This window comes from Phacochoerus africanus, chromosome 6 (genome assembly GCF_016906955.1).
Source record: "Phacochoerus africanus isolate WHEZ1 chromosome 6, ROS_Pafr_v1, whole genome shotgun sequence".
Taxonomy (NCBI): Eukaryota; Metazoa; Chordata; class Mammalia; order Artiodactyla; family Suidae; genus Phacochoerus; species Phacochoerus africanus.
In genome coordinates this window covers 19155938-19175194 of record NC_062549.1, presented here as the reverse complement: position 1 = coordinate 19175194, position 19257 = coordinate 19155938, and the positions used below count along the sequence as shown (strand labels likewise).

The following is a 19257-nucleotide window of genomic DNA, read 5'->3' as shown; positions in this document are numbered from 1 at the left end:
TTTTAAAAGTTTTAAGCACTAATTTCAGGACATTTATATACTTTTAGATACATAAGACAAATGAGAATGCAGAAAACATTACATCCTTAAACTTAAAACTAACTTACTCCATTGCAGAAAGATCCATGTCAACTTCTTCCCCATTCATCAATGGAATCTTTTTCTTCTTATTTCTATATTTAAGGAAAAGAACATATGAAAATTGTGACATTTCCAGTTCTGAAAAGAGTAAAGAGCAGCTGAAGTTCAAATTAAGAATTTCATGTCATATTGAAAGATTTCTTAAGGAGGAAGAGACAGAAAATGTATTGGAATTTAAACAACAAAATCTATTTTGAAACTGAAGGGAATGAAGTAAATGATAATTAAAATATCTTGATCAAAGTTTTAAGAAAATCAGAAATATATAATTAAATGCCAATTTAAAACATATATATTTCTAAGAACTTGTACCTGCAAGTTCTGTACAGAAAAATAAGAGAGCTACCAATAAAGAAATCCTATATAAGAAAACTGCTTCCATGCAATTAACTCCTAAATGATAAAATCTACTGGACATCACATTAAATGCATGGTCATGTGATGACAAATAAAAATAGGAAAAGAGAACAGTCTTCTTGTGTTTCTCACACCAAAGAACATGCAGACTATTATTACAGAGAAAACAAAATGAAGGAAATATTATGAAAAGGGTAGCAATCAGATGTTCACAATTTCAAAGGCGGACAGGACAAAAAGAAAGGAGGATTTCACCTTGAACTAGGAAAGAATTTCAGAGAGAAAGAATGATTATAGGAAGATTTCAGAATCAAGTTCTCTAAGGGCCTTCAAAATCAACTGACATTCTCACCTGTCTGAGATGATCTAAATGTAGACATAAGTATAAGACTTTTGTTTCTGAAACTGACATTTCTATGCAATCCTCCAGCAAAGCACAAAAATGTTTTCATTTCACCACTCAGGGTATATACTAATAGCTGAGTTAATAAAAGTAAAAATAATAATAATAATAATAATAATAACAATAAAAAGAGTGGTAGGCATTCTCTGGCTCAGCAGGTTAAGGATCCAGCACTGTCACTGCTGTGGCTCTGGTTAATGCTGTGGCAGAGGTTCAATCCCTGGCCCAGGAACTTCTGCATGCTATGCACTCAGCCTTTAAAAAAAAAGAGTGATAAAGAAAAATACATGAAATAAAAGATGAACTACTGGACATTCTTTAAGTAAGCTGGCAATGCACCTTTTAAAGACGTAGAGAATACTCTTTAAGGGCATGGCGATACAGAGAAAAGGGAGAAAAACATAGTAAAGAAGATGTATGGGCTTTTCAAGACATACGTATTCAGCTCCTTTCTTTATATTCAATGAACATTTCCCCAACATTTCCTGTAGATATTAATCCAATGAAACTAGTAAGAATGAAGCTAAGCATTTTGTCTTGAATTTTTCCTGGCTCCAAAAACCAAGCTTTCATTCCACCTCCCACTTCTACAAAATAAGGATTCTCAAAACTAAATTTTAAATTTAATTATTTAATTCTAAGGATAAAAATGTCATCAAGAAGAGAAAGCAAACAAAGACTGTTTGGTAATACTAACTTGAAGTAAAATGGGGACAAAAAGACACGAGATAACGTGTTCCCTACCTAAAAAATTAGGTATACACTAAAGTATTTGTTTTGGCATTTTAACCTGCGAGACTGAAGGTTTTTTTTTTAAGTTATGATCCAACACCTACCTTCTGCTTTTGGAATGGCAGGGTATATCGTGTTTAAGACTGTTTTCTTCAATTTGCAATGTATGATTGAAGGATCCATCTAACTCCTGCACTGTAACTTTAAGCGGTCCCTTTAAAAAGAAAAACACTGTTCAAAGACAGTGCTAGAAAAATACCAATATGTATTCTTATATGTACAGTTACATATATCAAAATAAAAAATAACAGTATACAAGATTTGCTTGTGTAGACACTGAAAGGCAGGTGGTGCTAAAGAAGGGGAGAATTAGTTTCCCCCAAGATCTTTACCAGTAACCCCTCTTCCCTTCCTGATACTTGGTGTTTTCTCAGTTTCATTCTTTGCAAATAAAATCTCATTATGGGAGTTTCCTTTCAAGGGGTAGGAGAAATGAATCTGACTAGGCACCATGAGTTTGCGGGTTCAATCCCTGGCCTCGCAAAGTGGGTTAAGAATCTGGCGTTGCCGTAAGCTGTGGTATAGATCTCAGATGCGGCTCAGACGGATCCTGTGTTGCTGTGGCTGTGACCTAGGCCAGCAGCTCTAGCTCCGATTCAACCCCTAGCCTGGGAACCTCCATATGCCACGGGTGCAGTCCTAAAAAGAAAAAACCTCATTATGAAATTTCTAATCAGCTCCCCACCTATAAGCCCTTCCTTTATCTAAACTGGGGAGAAAACAGTGCAGTAGGCCACTCTGGAAATAAACTTACCACATACTTCTGAGTTCCAGGAGATGTATAATCTTGTTTTATTTCTAATTCTAAGACATTGCGTTTTCTATTAAAGGCAAAACTTCCATAAAATTTTACCACTCCACTCTGGTCACTGAAGAATTGTAAAGGAATTTTTGCACACTGAAATAAATATGTACTAAACAAAATAAATTATTCATTAGGGTAGAAATAATTTTCAAATGCATTCCCACCAGCTCAAAGCTTGAGAACGTACTTCATTGTAAACCAGGTGGCAAAGTATTCAAAATTTTTGTGAGAAATGTTTCCCCAGAGTAAAAAAAAACAAATTCTAAAACATTAAAAAATTAGTCTTCTAAAAGAAGCAAAACCACTCTACTGGGTTATTAATATAATGCTTTGAAATGAAAAAATGTAAAAACCAAAAAGTTCCAAGATACCACTCAAGTTGTGCCAACCTCTAACCACATCTAAAAGTCACCAGACCACTGCATCTTACAAGTAATCCTACAGGCCTGTCTGCTGGATTATTTACCTCCCTCACCACCAAGCCTCTTGCTATACTCACACACTCTATACTCACACTAAAAGGTACTTCAAAGTATGCCACACTCTACAAATAAAGATGTGCATGTATGTGCGCATCTCAATGATTAGAAGGCACCTTAGAGGAAATGATTTACAGTTCCTGGTTATTTCTACCATTATTTACCTCCTTTCATGCCCAAAGCCCTCTTCTTACGCCTTCCCCTTACACATATAACCTTCCCCCCTTTGCCAAGCTGCTACTGAAAAGGATACACCCATTGCTTTATTAAAGGCTGGATGTCTTTGCCAGAGACATTCGAGATGGATTTCAAAAACCCAGATGTGGAAACCAACATCTGACTCCACATATGTGACTGGAACTTCTGAGATGAAGCAGTACTAGCCAAACTTAGCAGTTTATTGAAAACCTGTTAAGAAAGTGTCATTTAGGAAGTTTGTACAACATAATACACATTGCTTTCGATTCTGTACTAGTCCCACTTTGCGTACCTTTATTACAGCCAATTACAGAAGATAATTTCACATCTTACTTCATTGATTGTTCTACTTAAAGACTATTAGCAGTGGAAGCATGAAAAGATTTAGACAGCAAGACTATAAAACCATTCTTCTTCTAAGCCTTAGTGAATTTTAACAATGTCCTGGCCAGACAATGAGTACTGTGTTTTTAAGAACTATAATAGTATACCTGTAATGTATTGTGCTACGAGCTTTACAAAGGAACGAAACATTCTTTAAGAAGTTGAGATTACTCATCTGGATTTATACCACTCTAAAAAGCTGACTAGCTCTTTATAGACCATCTCTCATTTAATATTTCTGCTCTTTACTCTAAAGGCAAGGTGAATGACAAGAGGATTCAAACTGAAAATGCTTTTTAAAAAAGATTACTAAAGGGTTATTTTTCACTTACCTCTAACAATTATTACCAATGGGAAAAAAATAGCCAAACATTTATAAGAAAACTGGCTTGAATCCTCTGGTCATTCACCTTGCCTTTAGAGTAAAGAACAGAAATAACGAATGAGAGATGATCTATAAAGAGCTAGTCAACTCTTTACAGTATTAATCCAAATGAGTATCCTCAACTTCTTAAACTGGCTTCTATTACCTCAACTAGTACATCTCAGCTACTTATACCAAAGCTTGTTTAAAACATATGGCAGAATTTAGTAATAGCAAAAATAAACATCTTTTAGACAAATTTGCTTTTTTCTATTGAAAACATTTTTAAAGGGCACTTCATCCACTTTCTAAATAATGCCAAACACAAAATCACAGCATAAATAGGTTTTACTTTTAACCTCACATTCTAAATGTCTTCATAAAAATCCTGCATAAGTGGGTCAAGTATTGATACCCATACTAAACCTAAGGAAACACAAAATGAATAGTGGGCAAATAGCTAATTGGTAACTGACCTCCAGCTATAAACCCAGATATACTAATTTCTATTCTACAGAACAGTATTCAGATTTTATACACATAGAATAGATCTTTCTTTACAATTGTTATGTTCTTAACTTTAATACTTACTTGTAACATAAATTCCATACTGATCCTATTTTCAATCAATCTCATCACCAGGTGAGCTTTACACTGAAACATAGTGTAGTATTCCCAGGAGAGTGTATGTGGATGTTTTATTGAAAAGTGTAGATGGGATGCCGGACTGAAAAAATAAACAGATTTGCTTAATATAACAAAGATGAATTAAATAAGCAATAAATTTCATAGTTGCATCAAGACAATACATCAAAAACCTCAAAGGAATACCTCAGCTATTTCCTTAGTATGAGAGCAACGAAGACTAGGAAACATCTAAAAATAAACTTAACTAGAAGAAAATTATACAGTTTTATGAAAGGACATAAAGGAAAACTTGAATAATTGGAAACACAAGCCAAACTCCTAGGTAGGAAGACACAATAGTATAAATATTTCAATCCTCTCCAAATTCACCCATCCAATCAACATAATTCCAATCACTATCCCAAGGTCAAAGCATACACAAAAAACATGCAAGTTGGATTACATATCTTAAACAAAAACAATTATAAAAGCACTAGGAAGAAATAAAGGAATAAATTTCTTTTCATAATTTTGGGGTTGGAAAATGCCTCACAAGGAAAAATATAAAATCTGGAGGACATAAAAACCAGACTGACTATGTAAAAAGTTTTAAATTCTGACATGATGAAAGAGATCATCAGTAAATTAAAAGATAGGTCCAGTTAGTAAAAATATTTATGATATACATGAACCTTCAAGGTGCTTACACTTTTTCACTATTCCAAATAGTGCCATAGTGATTCTCTTTTTATACATGTGCAAGTATTTCTGAACGGCGAATGTTCAGAAGTATAATTTCCATTTGGTAACATACTTACTAGTAGAACTGCTGAATCTAATAATTGCCCATTTTAGAATTTTGATTGGTACCAACAAATTACCCTTCAAAATCAATGCACCAAATTATACTGTCACAGTCAATGTGTAAGAACAGTCATTACACTTCCTTAAAAAACATGGCATATTATGCAATTCCCATTGTGGCTCAGCGGGTTAAGGACCAATAGTGTCTCTGAAAATGTGGGTTTGATCCCTGGCTTCCGTCTGTGGGTTAAGGATCTGGTGTTGCCTCAAGCTATGGCATAGGTAACAGATGTAGCTCGGATCTGGCATTACTGTGGCCGTGGCGTATGCTTCACCTGCAGCTCCAATTCATCCCCTAGTCTGGGAACTTCTATGTGCCATAGGCACAGCCATAAAATAAATAAATATGGCATATTGAAATTTAAAATATTTGCCAACTTGATATTTGAAAAATTACTTTTATAGTTCACGTATTGCTTCTGAGCTTATGGATGGCAATCTGAAAAAGGTTAAATAGGGAGTTCCCGTCGTGGCTCAGCAGTAACCAACCAGACTAGCATCCATGAGGATACAGGTTTGATCCCTGGCCCTGCTTAGTGGGTTAAGGATCTGGTGTTGCCATGAGCTGTATGCTGACGGCTGCAGCTCTGATTCAACCCCTAGCCTGGGAACTTCCATATGCCGCAGATGTGCCCTCCCCCCAAAAAAAGGTTAACTAAATTCCAAAGTATAAAGGAATACTAAATAGTGCATAAGTAAAACAAAATAAATTCATGTACAGTCACACAGAATGTTTGCCAAAAATTTACAGATAAGGTTTTTTTTTTTTTAAGTATACACTAATCTGCATGACAGAATTATGTTTTGTAAACGCCATATACCTATCGGTAAAGACTAGAAAAAAAAAAAAGAGGTGTGGAAGACAATATACCAAATTTATCATGGTCATCTCGAAAGAGAGGAAGTGGTGGGAGTAAGAGGTGGTAAAAGAGGCCCAAAAGGGATCTTTCACTTTTTACTCCACAAGCTTCTGAACTGTTCTGTTTTGAATCTCTTCAAAGAACATGCACTCATGTGCTGCTTTTATACATAAATTTTGAAAATCAAACATACAAAAATAACTAAATAAAGGGTCAGAATGAAGGTAAAAGCATTTAGCGTAAACAGTATTTACACACAATGGGGATGCTCTAATTACATGCTGGAAACTGCCATACAGCAGGCAGTCAAGAGAAGAAAGTCAAAGAAACTAAGTTCGTACTACATATAATACTTTACCTCAAGTAATCCTCACAACCAACTTGATTAAGATTAATGATCACTTCTGTTTTACACATTAAAATACACACACACACTCAGAAGAGTTATACAATTTTCCTGTATAACAAAAGTTACTAACTGGAGTTTCCGTCATGGTTCAGTGGTTAACAAATCTGACTAGCATCCATGAGGACAAGAGTTCGATCCCTGGCCCTGCTAAGTGGGTTAAGGATCGGGTGTTGCAATGAGCCATGGTGTAGGTTGAAGATGTGGTGGCTGTGGTTCAGGCCGGCAGCTACAGCTCCAGTTTGACCCCTAGTCTGGGAACCTCCATATGCTGCAGGTGCAGCCCTAAAAAGCAAAAGAAAAGTTAGTAACCATAAAAATCCAGTTTGTCTATTTCCAAATTCCTGTGACTTCCCACTGACTTAACCTTATCTCAGTGACCAAGCTTTAATAAAGTACTACTGATTATACAAGTTCAAGTTTCTTAACATTTGATATACTTTTAGACACCGGGGTAGTCTGGTTAATCCTATAAGCCATGTGAGAAAAATTGCTTTTATTTATTTACCTTTTGTCTTTTTAGGGCTGCACCTGCGGCATACGAAGGTTTCCAGGCTAGGGGTTGAATCGGAGCTACAGCTGCCAGCCTACACCACAGCCACAGCAATGTCAGATCCCAGCCGTGTCTGTGACCTACACCACAGCTCATGGTAATACCGGATCCATAACCCACTGAAGAAGGCCAGGGATCGAACTGGCATCCTCATGGATACCAGTGGGGTTTGTTAACCACTGAGCCATAATGGAACTCTGAGAAAAACTACTTTTAAATGTACAAATAAAACATACACGATTTACAAAGGAAACTAAATATAATGAAATACAGATATCAAAATTTTTTTTAAAACTCTGACATTACCAATATATGTACCAATTTATTAATGCATTAAATAACAAGACGTAGCAGTGGTTGATGGTAGTAATATTAAGGTAATGAGTGCAAAGAATATTTCAAGATATCTGCCAGCAATTAAGATGTGACAGGAAAACATCTATGATTTCTACTGTTGACAAAATCACAGCACTGTCTGTTACCTACATTCATAATTAAAGAAAATATAAAATTTCAGTTAACTGTTAGTAAAAATACAGAAAACTTTTCCCATCTAATTCAATCCAAATTCTCTTAAGGAATTCATGGATCCAAGAACAAATAAGAATCCCTGCTAGCATCATTATTTTGTTATAAGTGCCTATCTCCTTTACCGTGACTTGCTAAAAAATAGAAAGAGAGAAAGGGAAAGAAGGGAAGGAAAGTGAGAGAGGGAAATAAAAGAGGAAAAAAGGGAAAAAGTAAATAGGTGTCTATGTGGGCGACCATTCAGATAAACAGGTATAGGTAGGATGTCTTGATGCTGAAATTATTTACTTAGACTTAAAAAAAATAATCAGTGGTACATATGCAAAATACTTGTTTCTATTACTTTTAAGCTTTTATGAGAATAGTACAATATATTTGCATTAGGAAATTAACATGGAAGAAAAAAGCCTTCATTTTTTGAGTCTTTTTTTAATGTTTAAATCCATTTATAGCCATCACATGCAATAAAGTAGTAAAGAAAGGAGTACTGAGAATATTACCAGTGTCTATGGCCTCAATACTATTACAATTATTACTAATTCTTTGGCCTGCGTGGGCCTCATACAAGTGATCCTAAAAGATTAATCCTATAAAAGAAGTTTTGTGATATCATTATCTGATAAATAAACATACTTATCCTTCTCTTTTCCTCCACCAAATATGGGATGTAGTAAAACTCCACCAGTTTTCAGTTCATATGCCACTATTTTGTCCAGCTCCTAAAAAAAGCATAAAAATAGGAGTTTGTGAAAATTATTTTACATATCAAATTTTAGAAGTGAACTATGATTTCTTAATTTCTTGGAATCAAAATGTAAATTTCTTAAAATAAATGAAATGTATTTGGAGAGTAGTTCATATTTTTATAAACAAGGCAGACTACACAGCTGGCTGAATGATAGAGACAAAAAACCTTCTTCACTTTGTGGCTTCAGGGCTAGCCAGTAGCCTGGCAATTTTCATAAGGGCTCTTCCCAACCTCTCTGACCTGTTCTCCAAGTTTATTTCTTCCTTCTCTGTATTTTGCTTCTGGTGGAGGATATAAGTAAATAAAAACAAGTAGGGATAAAATTATGTCAGGAATCTATAATTTTAAAACCTCTCTAGTTCCTTCTAGTGTGACACAGATCAAAGTGAAAAAAATGACGTGGAAAAAAGAAACACAACTGTGCTGGAAATTTATGACTAGTTTAAATAATAAACAAGCAGTATAGAGAAGTGGTAAAAATCACAGCAAAGTGGTAAAAATCATAGCGAAGTGGTTAAAAGCCAGGTTTGAATCCTGGCTCTACTACTTACTAGCTGTGTTAACTTTAGCCAAATAACTTAACCTCTCTGTGCCTCAGTTTCCTTATCTGTAAAATGCAAATAATAACAGAGTAGTTAGGAGGATTAAGATAGCTAATATTAATAAAATGTTTGTAACAGTGCCTGAAACACTGTAAGTATAACACTGCTATATGTTCTATTTCCCCCTTTGTTAGTTGTTTTTGAAATGAAGCATGAACTCTTCCAGTTCTATATGTATGAATTCCTTTACAGTTCCTGATGTTTGAAATCTTTTACAATTACCTTCTGGCTTGAGTTTAGGTTTGAATGATGAAGATATATAAAATGAGAAAAGAGAGAGCATGGAGGGGTCTAATTAATGAGGATATTAAAGGCTGAAATTCTTCCTCCTGAGAAGGAAGAAGATAAGCATGATATGATTAAAATGTTTATGAACAGAATGGGTTAGGCAACACACAACTGATTTTTTTCTTTTCGGCCAAATCTTTAAATAATAGGAAAAAGGTATGAAAATGACAGAGAACATAAATGCACTGAAGAACTAGCCAGCATGTAAGTACTTACTACGTACCAGGCACTATGCACATTCCATGTACAATGTCTCACAAGCCTATCCACGATGCAGATACTACTGCTACTCACTCTCTTTAGACAGATGAGGCTTGGAAAGATTAACCAAAATCATAAAGCTTATAAATGTATGAAGCAAAATGAAAAGCAAATTGACTCCAGAATCTGGACTTGAGGCCTACACAAATTTAGGAAGCACAGATTTACATGAAAAATGACTACTATGAGTCAGAAAGAAACAACAGCTTGATGTTTAAGGAACTTAATATTCCCTTCCTGGGCAAAAAGTCTTTGGAGGCCAACACTGACAATGCAAACTAGATAAAATAGACCATTCATTAGTCTTTCTCTGTAAAGTGATTTTCATTTTGCTGGAAAAAATTAGGACCTTCAAAAGACAATTAGTATTTTATAGTTATTAAATACAAAAGACAAGCAATACTGACATATCTCATTGACGTCTAAGTAGATAATGGATCTACTTAGGACAACACTGACATATCTCATTGACGTCTAAGTAGATAATGGATCTGGTTGCTTTTACCTCTTTAATCCAATGGCGATACTCATTAACACCAAAAGTTTTTTTCATCCAAAGACCATAAATATAGCCTGAAATGCCCTTCAATACCCATTCATCAGACCTAGGCAAAAAAATCAAATAATAATGCATTATTTCACATATTTTTAATATAAAGTTTCATCTTAATAATAAAAATTCTTCAGATAAGGCCAAAGAGGATAACAGAAAGAACACAGTATATACTTCTCAGCCTTCTTAAAGAAAATCAAAACTTTTTAAACCATCTGGTTCTTCCAATTCCTCCAGGTGACTTCTGTTTGTCCTTTCATTTTACCTTCTGCACATCTAGCTTCAACTTAATTAGAACACTGTTTATACTTTAGTTTCAAGGTACTTATGTTTGTGCTTTGCTCTGGCAGTGCTGCTTCCCTCATGGTCAATTCTGTCTAGTGTTTGCCTCTAAGGAAATATATGCACATGGCTGCGACTGTACTACTCAATTCTTGAAGTCCACATTCTATTACTGCCAACCCCATGCATAATTCAACGGGATCTCAAGATTTAAAGTTTAATTCCTTAAGTATTTTTTAGATTCTTAAGAAGAAAGGCAATGATATCATTAATTCATTTCTTTATTCCTATGTTTACCCACTGATTCATTCAACATTTCGTCAACCACGTTTCAGGCACTATTCTTTAATGAACTGAAACTATATACTTTTAGGAAAATTACAGTCAAGAGGCCTTACCCTCTGTCCTTTCCCCTTCAGAAAGAAAGAAAAAGAAATCAAGATTTAAGTACTATGTATTATATTCATAAATTATAATCTCAAGGGAATTTTACCTATTTCTTCAAATTCACCTCAAGTTAATCAAAAAGAAAATAAAAACTGTTTTATTTCTCAAATCTTTCAAATAAATCAGCTAAGCACTAACTGAACAATCCCTACAGCATTATCACTATTGTAGGAGACTGTTTTTACCTTAAACATTACAAACTGCACTGCATATTGATATTAGAATTCTTTTTTTTTGAAGTAGATTTTACTTTTTTAATGATTTTTAATTTTCCATTAGTTGGTTTACACTGTTCTCTGTCAATTTCTACTGTACAGCAAAGTGACCCGTTCACACACATATATACATTGTTTTTCTCACATTCTCCTCCATCATGTTCCATCATAAGTGACTAGATACAGTTCCCAGTGCTATACAGTAGGATCTCATTGCTCATCCATTCCAAATGCAACAGTTTGCATCTATTACCCCAGACTCCCAGTCCATTCCACTCCCTCCTCCTCCCCCTTGGCAACCGCAAGTCTGTTCTCCAAGTTCATGAGTTTCTTTTCTGTGCTATTAGAATTCTAACTACAGTTCTCTGTACTTACATCTACAGTATTTATTCAGTTCTTTAAGAAACTGTTGCTATCAATTCTTACCATATTCTTATTGCTAATTACAAAATTAACTCTGTTGATATATTGAGGTCACAGTAAAAAACTTAAATGGAAACTTATACTCATTACTTTTCTTTAAATATATATAGAATAGTGTGCTAAGTCAATTATCTGCAGTTAGGACAAAGTTCAACTGAAACTGCAGGAAAAGATAATAAAAATAAGCTTTCCTGCTTCTTCTCAGTAGCTGTAAACTTTGAAAATACTTACCAAGACATTCTGGATATGAAACATCCAAAAAACTGCTGGGCCAAGGACTGGGCTAAACACCTTCTAGTCAAAGGTGTCTCATCTATAATCATGGCACTGTGTAACAGATTTGTGCTGGAATTTAAAAGAAGAGATAACTAATTATAACTAAGAAATAAAAAATTATTTAGTCAAAATAATTATACTTTTTAAATAACAGAATTCTATTAAGACATAAAAAAGCCAGAATATCGTCCCCAAGAGTTTTGTATCTTTTCAAATTTTAGTTGAAATCCGAAATCTTAATAACTTTTTTTAAGTACTGTAATGTTTCCCACTGATTTCCATGGAAAATCTTTTTTGGAGGCAGAGGGTTAACAGCATCAATCAGAAATTGCTGTGTTAATCAAGACTAATCCTTTTATGAGGGGATCTTCTAATTTCAAAAATCTTTTCCTAATAATACTACTAGTTTTTAATGTTATATTATTTACTAGCAAATACACTCACCTATCACATCTTCTAAAGACCCTGGAGAATGCAGAAACAATATTATTATGCCCATTTTACAGATGAGAAAATAGGCTCAGGAAAAAAAAAATGACTGACCCTAAGAAATAAAACTTCTAAATCTGAAACTTTTTAAGGAATGAGGGAGTTCCTGCTGTGGCACAGTGGGTTAATGATCTCGCCTGCCTCTGTGGAGGCAATGGTTGGATCCCTGGCCCGGTGCCATAAGTTAAGGATCTTAAGGATCCAGCATTCTACAGCTGTGACATAGGTCACAGCTTCAGCTTAGATTTGATCCCTGGCCCAGGAACTTCCACATGTTGGGAACTTTCATGTGCCACAGGTGCAGCAAAGGGAAGAGGGAGGGAGAAAAAAACTTTCCAAGGGACGAAAGAAATGAGGTAGGCAAAGAGGATAAAAAGAAAATAAAATTCTGGAGTTCCCACTGTGATGCAAGGGGATCAGTAGTGTCTCCAGAGCACTAGGATGCAGGTTTGATCCCTGGCCTTATACGGTAGGTTAAGGATCCAGCTTTGCTGCAGCTGTTGCCTAGCTTGCCAAATGCAGCTTGGATCTGATCCCTGGCCCAAAGAACTCCATATGCCAAGGGGCAGCTGGAAAAAAAAAAGGAAAGAAAGAAAATTCTCTTTTTTTTTTTTTTGGCATATAAATTCCTGATGATATCAGTAAATTTTTAAAATAACGCTAGGACAAAAACCCCAATAGATATCCATATGGTATATGGTTTTGGTTTTATGATTTTTTAAAATACATAAGCATAAAAGAGACTAACACAAATATGTGAAATATTAACATCAATTAATTCTGGATAAAGATAATATGAGTCTTCGGGTTATTCTCAAACTCTTCTTTATGCTCTCTACATTTTTACATTTTTAAAATACCAGATTTTCTACAAAGTCAACTATAACTAAATTGAAGGGAAAAAGTTCAAACTGCATCTTAAAATTGACCACAAAATAAATAACCTGTTTTTACATTATTAACCTAACTTAGGCATTTTAAATATGAAGAGATACAAACCTAAAAATGCTCATGGAAGCATAAGCAGCCACTTCAACATAAGCCTCATCAATGAATACAGTCTTAAAACAGGAATATGGGTATCGACATGTAAGAATTTCTTCATAAAATTCAAAAACTTCATGAAGATATGATGTGGTGTGTTTAAGCAATGGGAGAAGTTGAGGTAAACAAAAATGAGTAACCTAAAAAAAGCAGGGAGGAAGATCATTAAATAAAGGAGTTGACCTAAATCTTTTAATTTCCTAAATATCTAAATTATAAATGAAGCTGTATATAAATCCCTCCCCTCTTTTTTAAAACAAATCCATAGCACTGAGACAAAATACTCTAATGAAATTAGTGACTACTTTTACTATGTTTACAAAATATTCATTGTACTTAAGAATTAAATTCATAATGGACTGTAAGTCTCTGAAATGCTTAGCTCCAATGAAAATACAACTTTAGTTCCAAATTAAAGTTTCTTCCACATATGCATACAAAACAAGAACAATCTTAATTTCCAAGACTTACTGTAACCTGCCTTTGATTCATAAATATCTAACCAAGTGAATACTGCATATCACAGTACTATCTTAATAATTAAGTTAATGTCAATTATACTATCTTTAAGATACACAAAGAACAATTATGAAGGCTTAAGGAAGGAAATTCCCTGATGGTCTACAAGTTAGAACTTGGCACTGTCACCACTGCAGCCCAGGTTCAATCCCTGGTCTGAGAACTAAGATCCCACATCAAGCCAGTGCATGCTTCAGCCAAAAAGAAAAAAAAAAGTCTCTGGAGTTCCCTGGTGGCCTAGGATCCAGCATTGTCACTGCTGTGACCCGGGGCCTCTACTGTGCTGCAGGTTCAATCCCTAGCCCAGGAACTTCTGTATGCCACAGGTGCAGCCAAAAAAAATAAATAAAAAGAGAAAGAAAGAAAAATCAGCAAGGGAAATAATAATTCTAATTTTTTACTACATTACATCCCACGTGGGACACAGACATTCAAAAATCACATACCATCTCATTGTCCCCTATTACGAATCTGAGCCAAATGAATGACATCAATAATGACAGATCATTCTACCTAGAATGACGCAGTAAGGTTTCATAAAGAGGACTGAATTTGGGCGTTCCCGTAGTGGCGCAGTGGTTAACGAATCCGACTAGGAACCATGAGGTTGCGGGTTTGATCCCTGCCCTTGCTCAGTGGGTTAACGATCCGGCGTTGCCGTGAGCTGTGGTGTAGGTCGCAGACGCGGCTCGGATCCAGCGTTGCTGTGGCTCTGGCGTAGGCCGGTGGCTACAGCTCCGATTCGACCCCTAGCCTGGGAACCTCTAAATGCCGCGGGAGCAGCCCAAGAAATGGCAAAAAGACCAAAAAAAGAGGACTGAATTTGAACTAATCTTTCTGAATTGGACAAAAGTTTGATAGGTAGGGAGTGGAAAAGAGGATATCTCAAACAGTCAAAGACAGGAAAAAATAGGGTTTGGTCTGAAAAAACCTAAATAAACTATATTGAATGTAACAAACATAAATAGAAAAGGAATGGGGAAAAAGCTAGAAAGGAATAGTAGGGTCAAATTCCAGAAGCTCTTGAAAACCATGCTAAAGAGACTGATTACTGCTGGACTGTGGAGGCAAGAAAGTTTTCAACATATGATAAAAAGTATTCTTCTACCAGCATTATAAAAGAACAGATAGAGACTTCTCTAAGTAAACATGAGCATCTATGTATTAGTAACTGTCAAAGCCCAAACTGCATCAGGATTGAGCATTCCTTTTGGTCCACGAATAAAACACTAAACACTACTCAACAAAAATGACTCACTTTCAGACAAACCTACATGACAGAAAATCTGCTAATGCAGTAAAAACTATTTATTTGAGACAGAGAAAGACTAAATCACAAGCTTTATTCAAGAAAAATACCTCTTAACTGTCATTTACTGTTCTCCTATCCAATGCCTCAGAATGGGAAAACAAAAATTCTTCCAAAATACAAAGTAGGTACTAATCAAATGTTGATTTTAAACTTGATCATTTACCAAAGATGATAAAATTCACTGCCAATATTATCAGTGAATACACTTTTAGGAGTCATTGTCAAGATACCAAAAGAAAACCATTCATAAAATACCCTGAATATTTTCCATAAGTGATTTTACAAATCTTGTGCATTTCAGGAAAGCAATTTTAAGAACAGACTAAGGACCTCACAGACTTTCTAAATCTGGTAGCCCTCAATTTCTGCTCATACAACAAAGAAGTACTGTTGAGTTATACATGGTTACATATAAACCTTACATTAAAAAAAAGAAAACCTAAAAGGGTCAAAAGCCAATGAATCACTTTATAACCACCAGAAGTTTCATGCTTGGGGAGACCTAAAAGCACTACTGGGCTTATCAACTGATACATGATTTGTAGCCAGATATGAGATGGTAGTAAACGCAGGATTACTTCATGGGGAAAACCTGCATGAGTTCGTTGACCAGAATTCTAATCCTGAGAGTTCCCTTCATGGCTCAGTGGTTAACGAACCTAAGATCCATGAGGGTTCGATCCCTGGCCTTGCTCAGTGGGTTAAGGATCCAGCGTTACCATGATCCGTGGTGTAGGTCACACATGCGGTTCAGATCCTGCATTGCTGTGGCTGTGATGTAGGCCAGCAGCTTTAGCTCTGATTCGACCCCTTGCCTGGGAACCTCCATATACCGCAGGTATGGCTCTAAAAAGCAAAAAAAAAAAAAAGAATTCTAACCCTGCCTCAGCCTTTTCTCTTTCCTTCTACATATGCTAAAGTGAGAATAAATATTGGTGTTCAATTTTGTAATTGCAACAATTCAGTTTCTGGATGTGGAACTATAACATTCGTAAACTCATTTTATTCTGTAACAAATTAGTTACAGAAATCAACCTATATTCTACTAAGATATACCTGAAGCTGTTCTGGAACACTAAGCACTCTGAGGAAAAAAGTATGAAATTTTAATGTGACAACATTTTAAATGGGATTCTTATCATTAAACATTTCAGTTAAGGAAAAATTTCCTCTCTAGTGACAGCTGAAAAAAGAATTAAGAAAAACTTAGTATTTCATTAATCCTTCTGATTAAGAGTGCAAGAGTAGGAGAGAAGGGAGCAATAAGGTATGACTTACCTCATGCATATATGGATCTACAAGTATTTCAAAAGGTCCAATGGCCAAGGAGATATTTGATGCAGCTGTTGGAATGGTAAGCATGTAATGAAAGGTCTTCTTCCTCATATCATGGGTATATACTGTCTCCACCAAATCTCCATTGGAAACAGCCACCATTGCAGCATCCACTGTAAATTCTAATTTCCATGTACATAATTCTGAGTATGAATCAACACATGGGAACCAAAATCTAGAAAAAAGGATCAACAGTATGAAAATACGTTTAAAGTATATCTTACATTTGTTTCTCCCACATATAAATTATTTTAACATGTACAGAATACATATAAAAATAAACTTTTTTGTACATAGACTTTGCCTGCTGATACTTTTTATTGAGCAACCTAAAAGAATGTGATTCAAGATAAGAACACTATCTCTGAATGTTACTTGGTAGAATTCCCACTGGGACAAGTGGGTTAAGAATCTGACTGCAGTAGCTCGGGTCACTGTGAAGGCACAGGTTCAATTCCTGGCCCGCCACAGTGGATTAAAGGATCTGGAGTCACAGCTGAGGCTCAGATTGAATCCCTGGCCCCAGAACTTGTACATGCTGTGGGTACGGCCATAAAAAAAAAATGTTATTTGGCAAGATGAGGAAAATAAATTATGTGATACCTCCAGTTTAAACCCTGAAAAGAGGTAAGCAATTCTTAGTTACTATTTTTTTTAATTAAAATAATTTTACTTGTATATTCACAGTCAGTTTTTATGTAGTATTCATTTCTAGAAACTAAAAATGCTTACAATAAAGGTTTTAAAGATACGATATTCAGAATCTACTCCATAAGTCAGGAAGCTGCTTTTCTGGAGTATGCGATGAACTGCATAAATTCAAACAGTGCTGGTAAAGCCAGATATAAAATTTCTATTCAATGTTCTACTCAGATCAGGTTTTATTACATGCCAAGGTCTATACTTGATACTGAAACACAAAGGAAAGTATAAGCAATCATCCCTGGCTTGGAGGAGCTAATAATCTGAGGAAAGTGCACATAAAATAGTATTTTAATACATGTTGAGCTATGGGAATGAGTAATTCCATGCAACAATAAGGTACATCTCACTACCACAGTGTTACACAAAGAGCATAATGCATATGCTTCCATTTAATAAAGTTCAAAAATAGGTGTAATCTACCTATGGTATTTTAGAAATCAGGATGGTGGTTACCCTCGGGCAGGAGGATATCAAGTGGGGCACAGTGAATGGAAGTGGGTAGAAGTGGGGACTCTGATGCTGGTGATGCTAATGCTCTTTTTCTTGATGTACTGTGAATTCCAAGAGCATGTTCATTTGTGAAAATGTACTGAGTCTTCTAATTACAATTCATGTAATTTTCTGTATGTTTTATTTCAATATAAAAATTTTTAAAAATAGGAGTTCCTGGAGTTCCCGTTGTGGCACAGCGGAAATTAATCCAACTAGGAAACATGAGGTTATGGGTTCAACCCCTGGCCTCGCTCAGCGGGTTCAGGATCTGATGTTGCCATGAGCTGTGGTGTAGGTCGCAGACGCGGCTCAGACCTGGTATTATTGCTGTGGCTCTGGTGTAGGCCGGTGGCTACAGCTCCTATCAGACCCCAAGCCTGGGAACCTCCATACACCTTTTGTCTAAAAGGACAAACGACCAAAAAAAAAAAAAAAAAAATAGGAGTTCCTGTCATGGCTCAATGGTAATGAACCTGACTAGTATCCATGAAGATGCAAGTTCAATCCCTCTCTTGCTCAGTGGGTTGAGGATCTGGTGTTACTGTGAGCCGCACTGTAGATCGCAAACACAGCGAGGATTCCACGTTGCTATGGCTGTGGTATAGACCAGCAGCTGCAGCTCTGATTTGATCCCTGGCCTAGGGACCCCATATGCTGCAAATGCAGCCCTAAAAAGCAATAAATAAATACATTAAAAAAAAAAAAAGACTGAGATGTTTTTTAGAACAGTAGACCTGGAAAGGAAAGAAGGAGGCAGGACATAGGATTGAGGAGGAATGATTACTGGAACAAGATTCAGAAGAGTTAAAGTAGCTGGGGATCAAGCTCATACTTCTCATTTTATATAAATAGACGTACTGCATATACTCATAAGAAAGTGCCACTGAAAAATGAAATTAATTGAAATACATAAAAATTAGTAATCTACCTTGTGGAATTTTGATACCCACAAGAGAAAACATGAGCACCTCTCTCTGCCATACTTCCCTCTACACTGGGTACCACAAAATGAAGACCTCCTTTTGGCTGATCCAAAGAAAAATTGATGTGTATCTTTAGGACCTTTAATTCTGCAACAAATAAATACATACATGCATTGATAAATAAATATATAATTAGATAACAATGGTCAATTTAAGGGGAAAGACACTAAACATAAAGTGGGAATCAAAAGCTGACTTTTACATGAAAAACCACTTGCTTAACCTAGTTTAGGCTTTTACCATCTCTTGGCCTCAAGAGTCTCCTTCCACTGGTGTCCTTACATCCACTCAATTCTAGTCACTGCTAGCTGTGTTCTCTCAAAATGCAGGTCATGCCATATCCTCCTCTCAACATTTCTGACAATGCTAAAGAAAAAAGTTCAAAACTACCACATAGGACACTTAAGACCTTCCAGGTCCAATTCAAAACTTACTTTTCAAGTTCGTTCTCTTACTACATTGCTGCATAAATTGTTACCCCTAACTATGACTCTGAGGAGCAGGGGCTGGAGTAAGTTGGGA

General features: G+C 35.6%; 1 protein-coding gene across 4 annotated transcripts in view; it reads right to left on the bottom strand.

Moving 5' to 3' along the window:
• TAF2 (TATA-box binding protein associated factor 2) overlaps nucleotides 1-19257 on the bottom strand; it is a 107766-nt gene that overhangs the window by 68955 nt on the left and 19554 nt on the right. For all 4 annotated transcript variants that reach the window (XM_047783353.1, XM_047783355.1, XM_047783352.1 and 1 more), the window contains exons 5-15: nucleotides 18681-18822; nucleotides 16499-16730; nucleotides 13345-13529; nucleotides 11812-11925; nucleotides 10166-10265; nucleotides 8395-8480; nucleotides 4515-4650; nucleotides 3231-3385; nucleotides 2448-2562; nucleotides 1738-1847; nucleotides 108-173 (exon numbers count right to left, since the gene is read on the bottom strand). In XM_047783353.1, coding sequence (XP_047639309.1) covers nucleotides 108-173; nucleotides 1738-1847; nucleotides 2448-2562; nucleotides 3231-3385; nucleotides 4515-4650; nucleotides 8395-8480; nucleotides 10166-10265; nucleotides 11812-11925; nucleotides 13345-13529; nucleotides 16499-16730; nucleotides 18681-18822 — 1441 coding nt within the window. The remainder of the gene's footprint in view (nucleotides 1-107; nucleotides 174-1737; nucleotides 1848-2447; nucleotides 2563-3230; nucleotides 3386-4514; nucleotides 4651-8394; nucleotides 8481-10165; nucleotides 10266-11811; nucleotides 11926-13344; nucleotides 13530-16498; nucleotides 16731-18680; nucleotides 18823-19257) is intronic.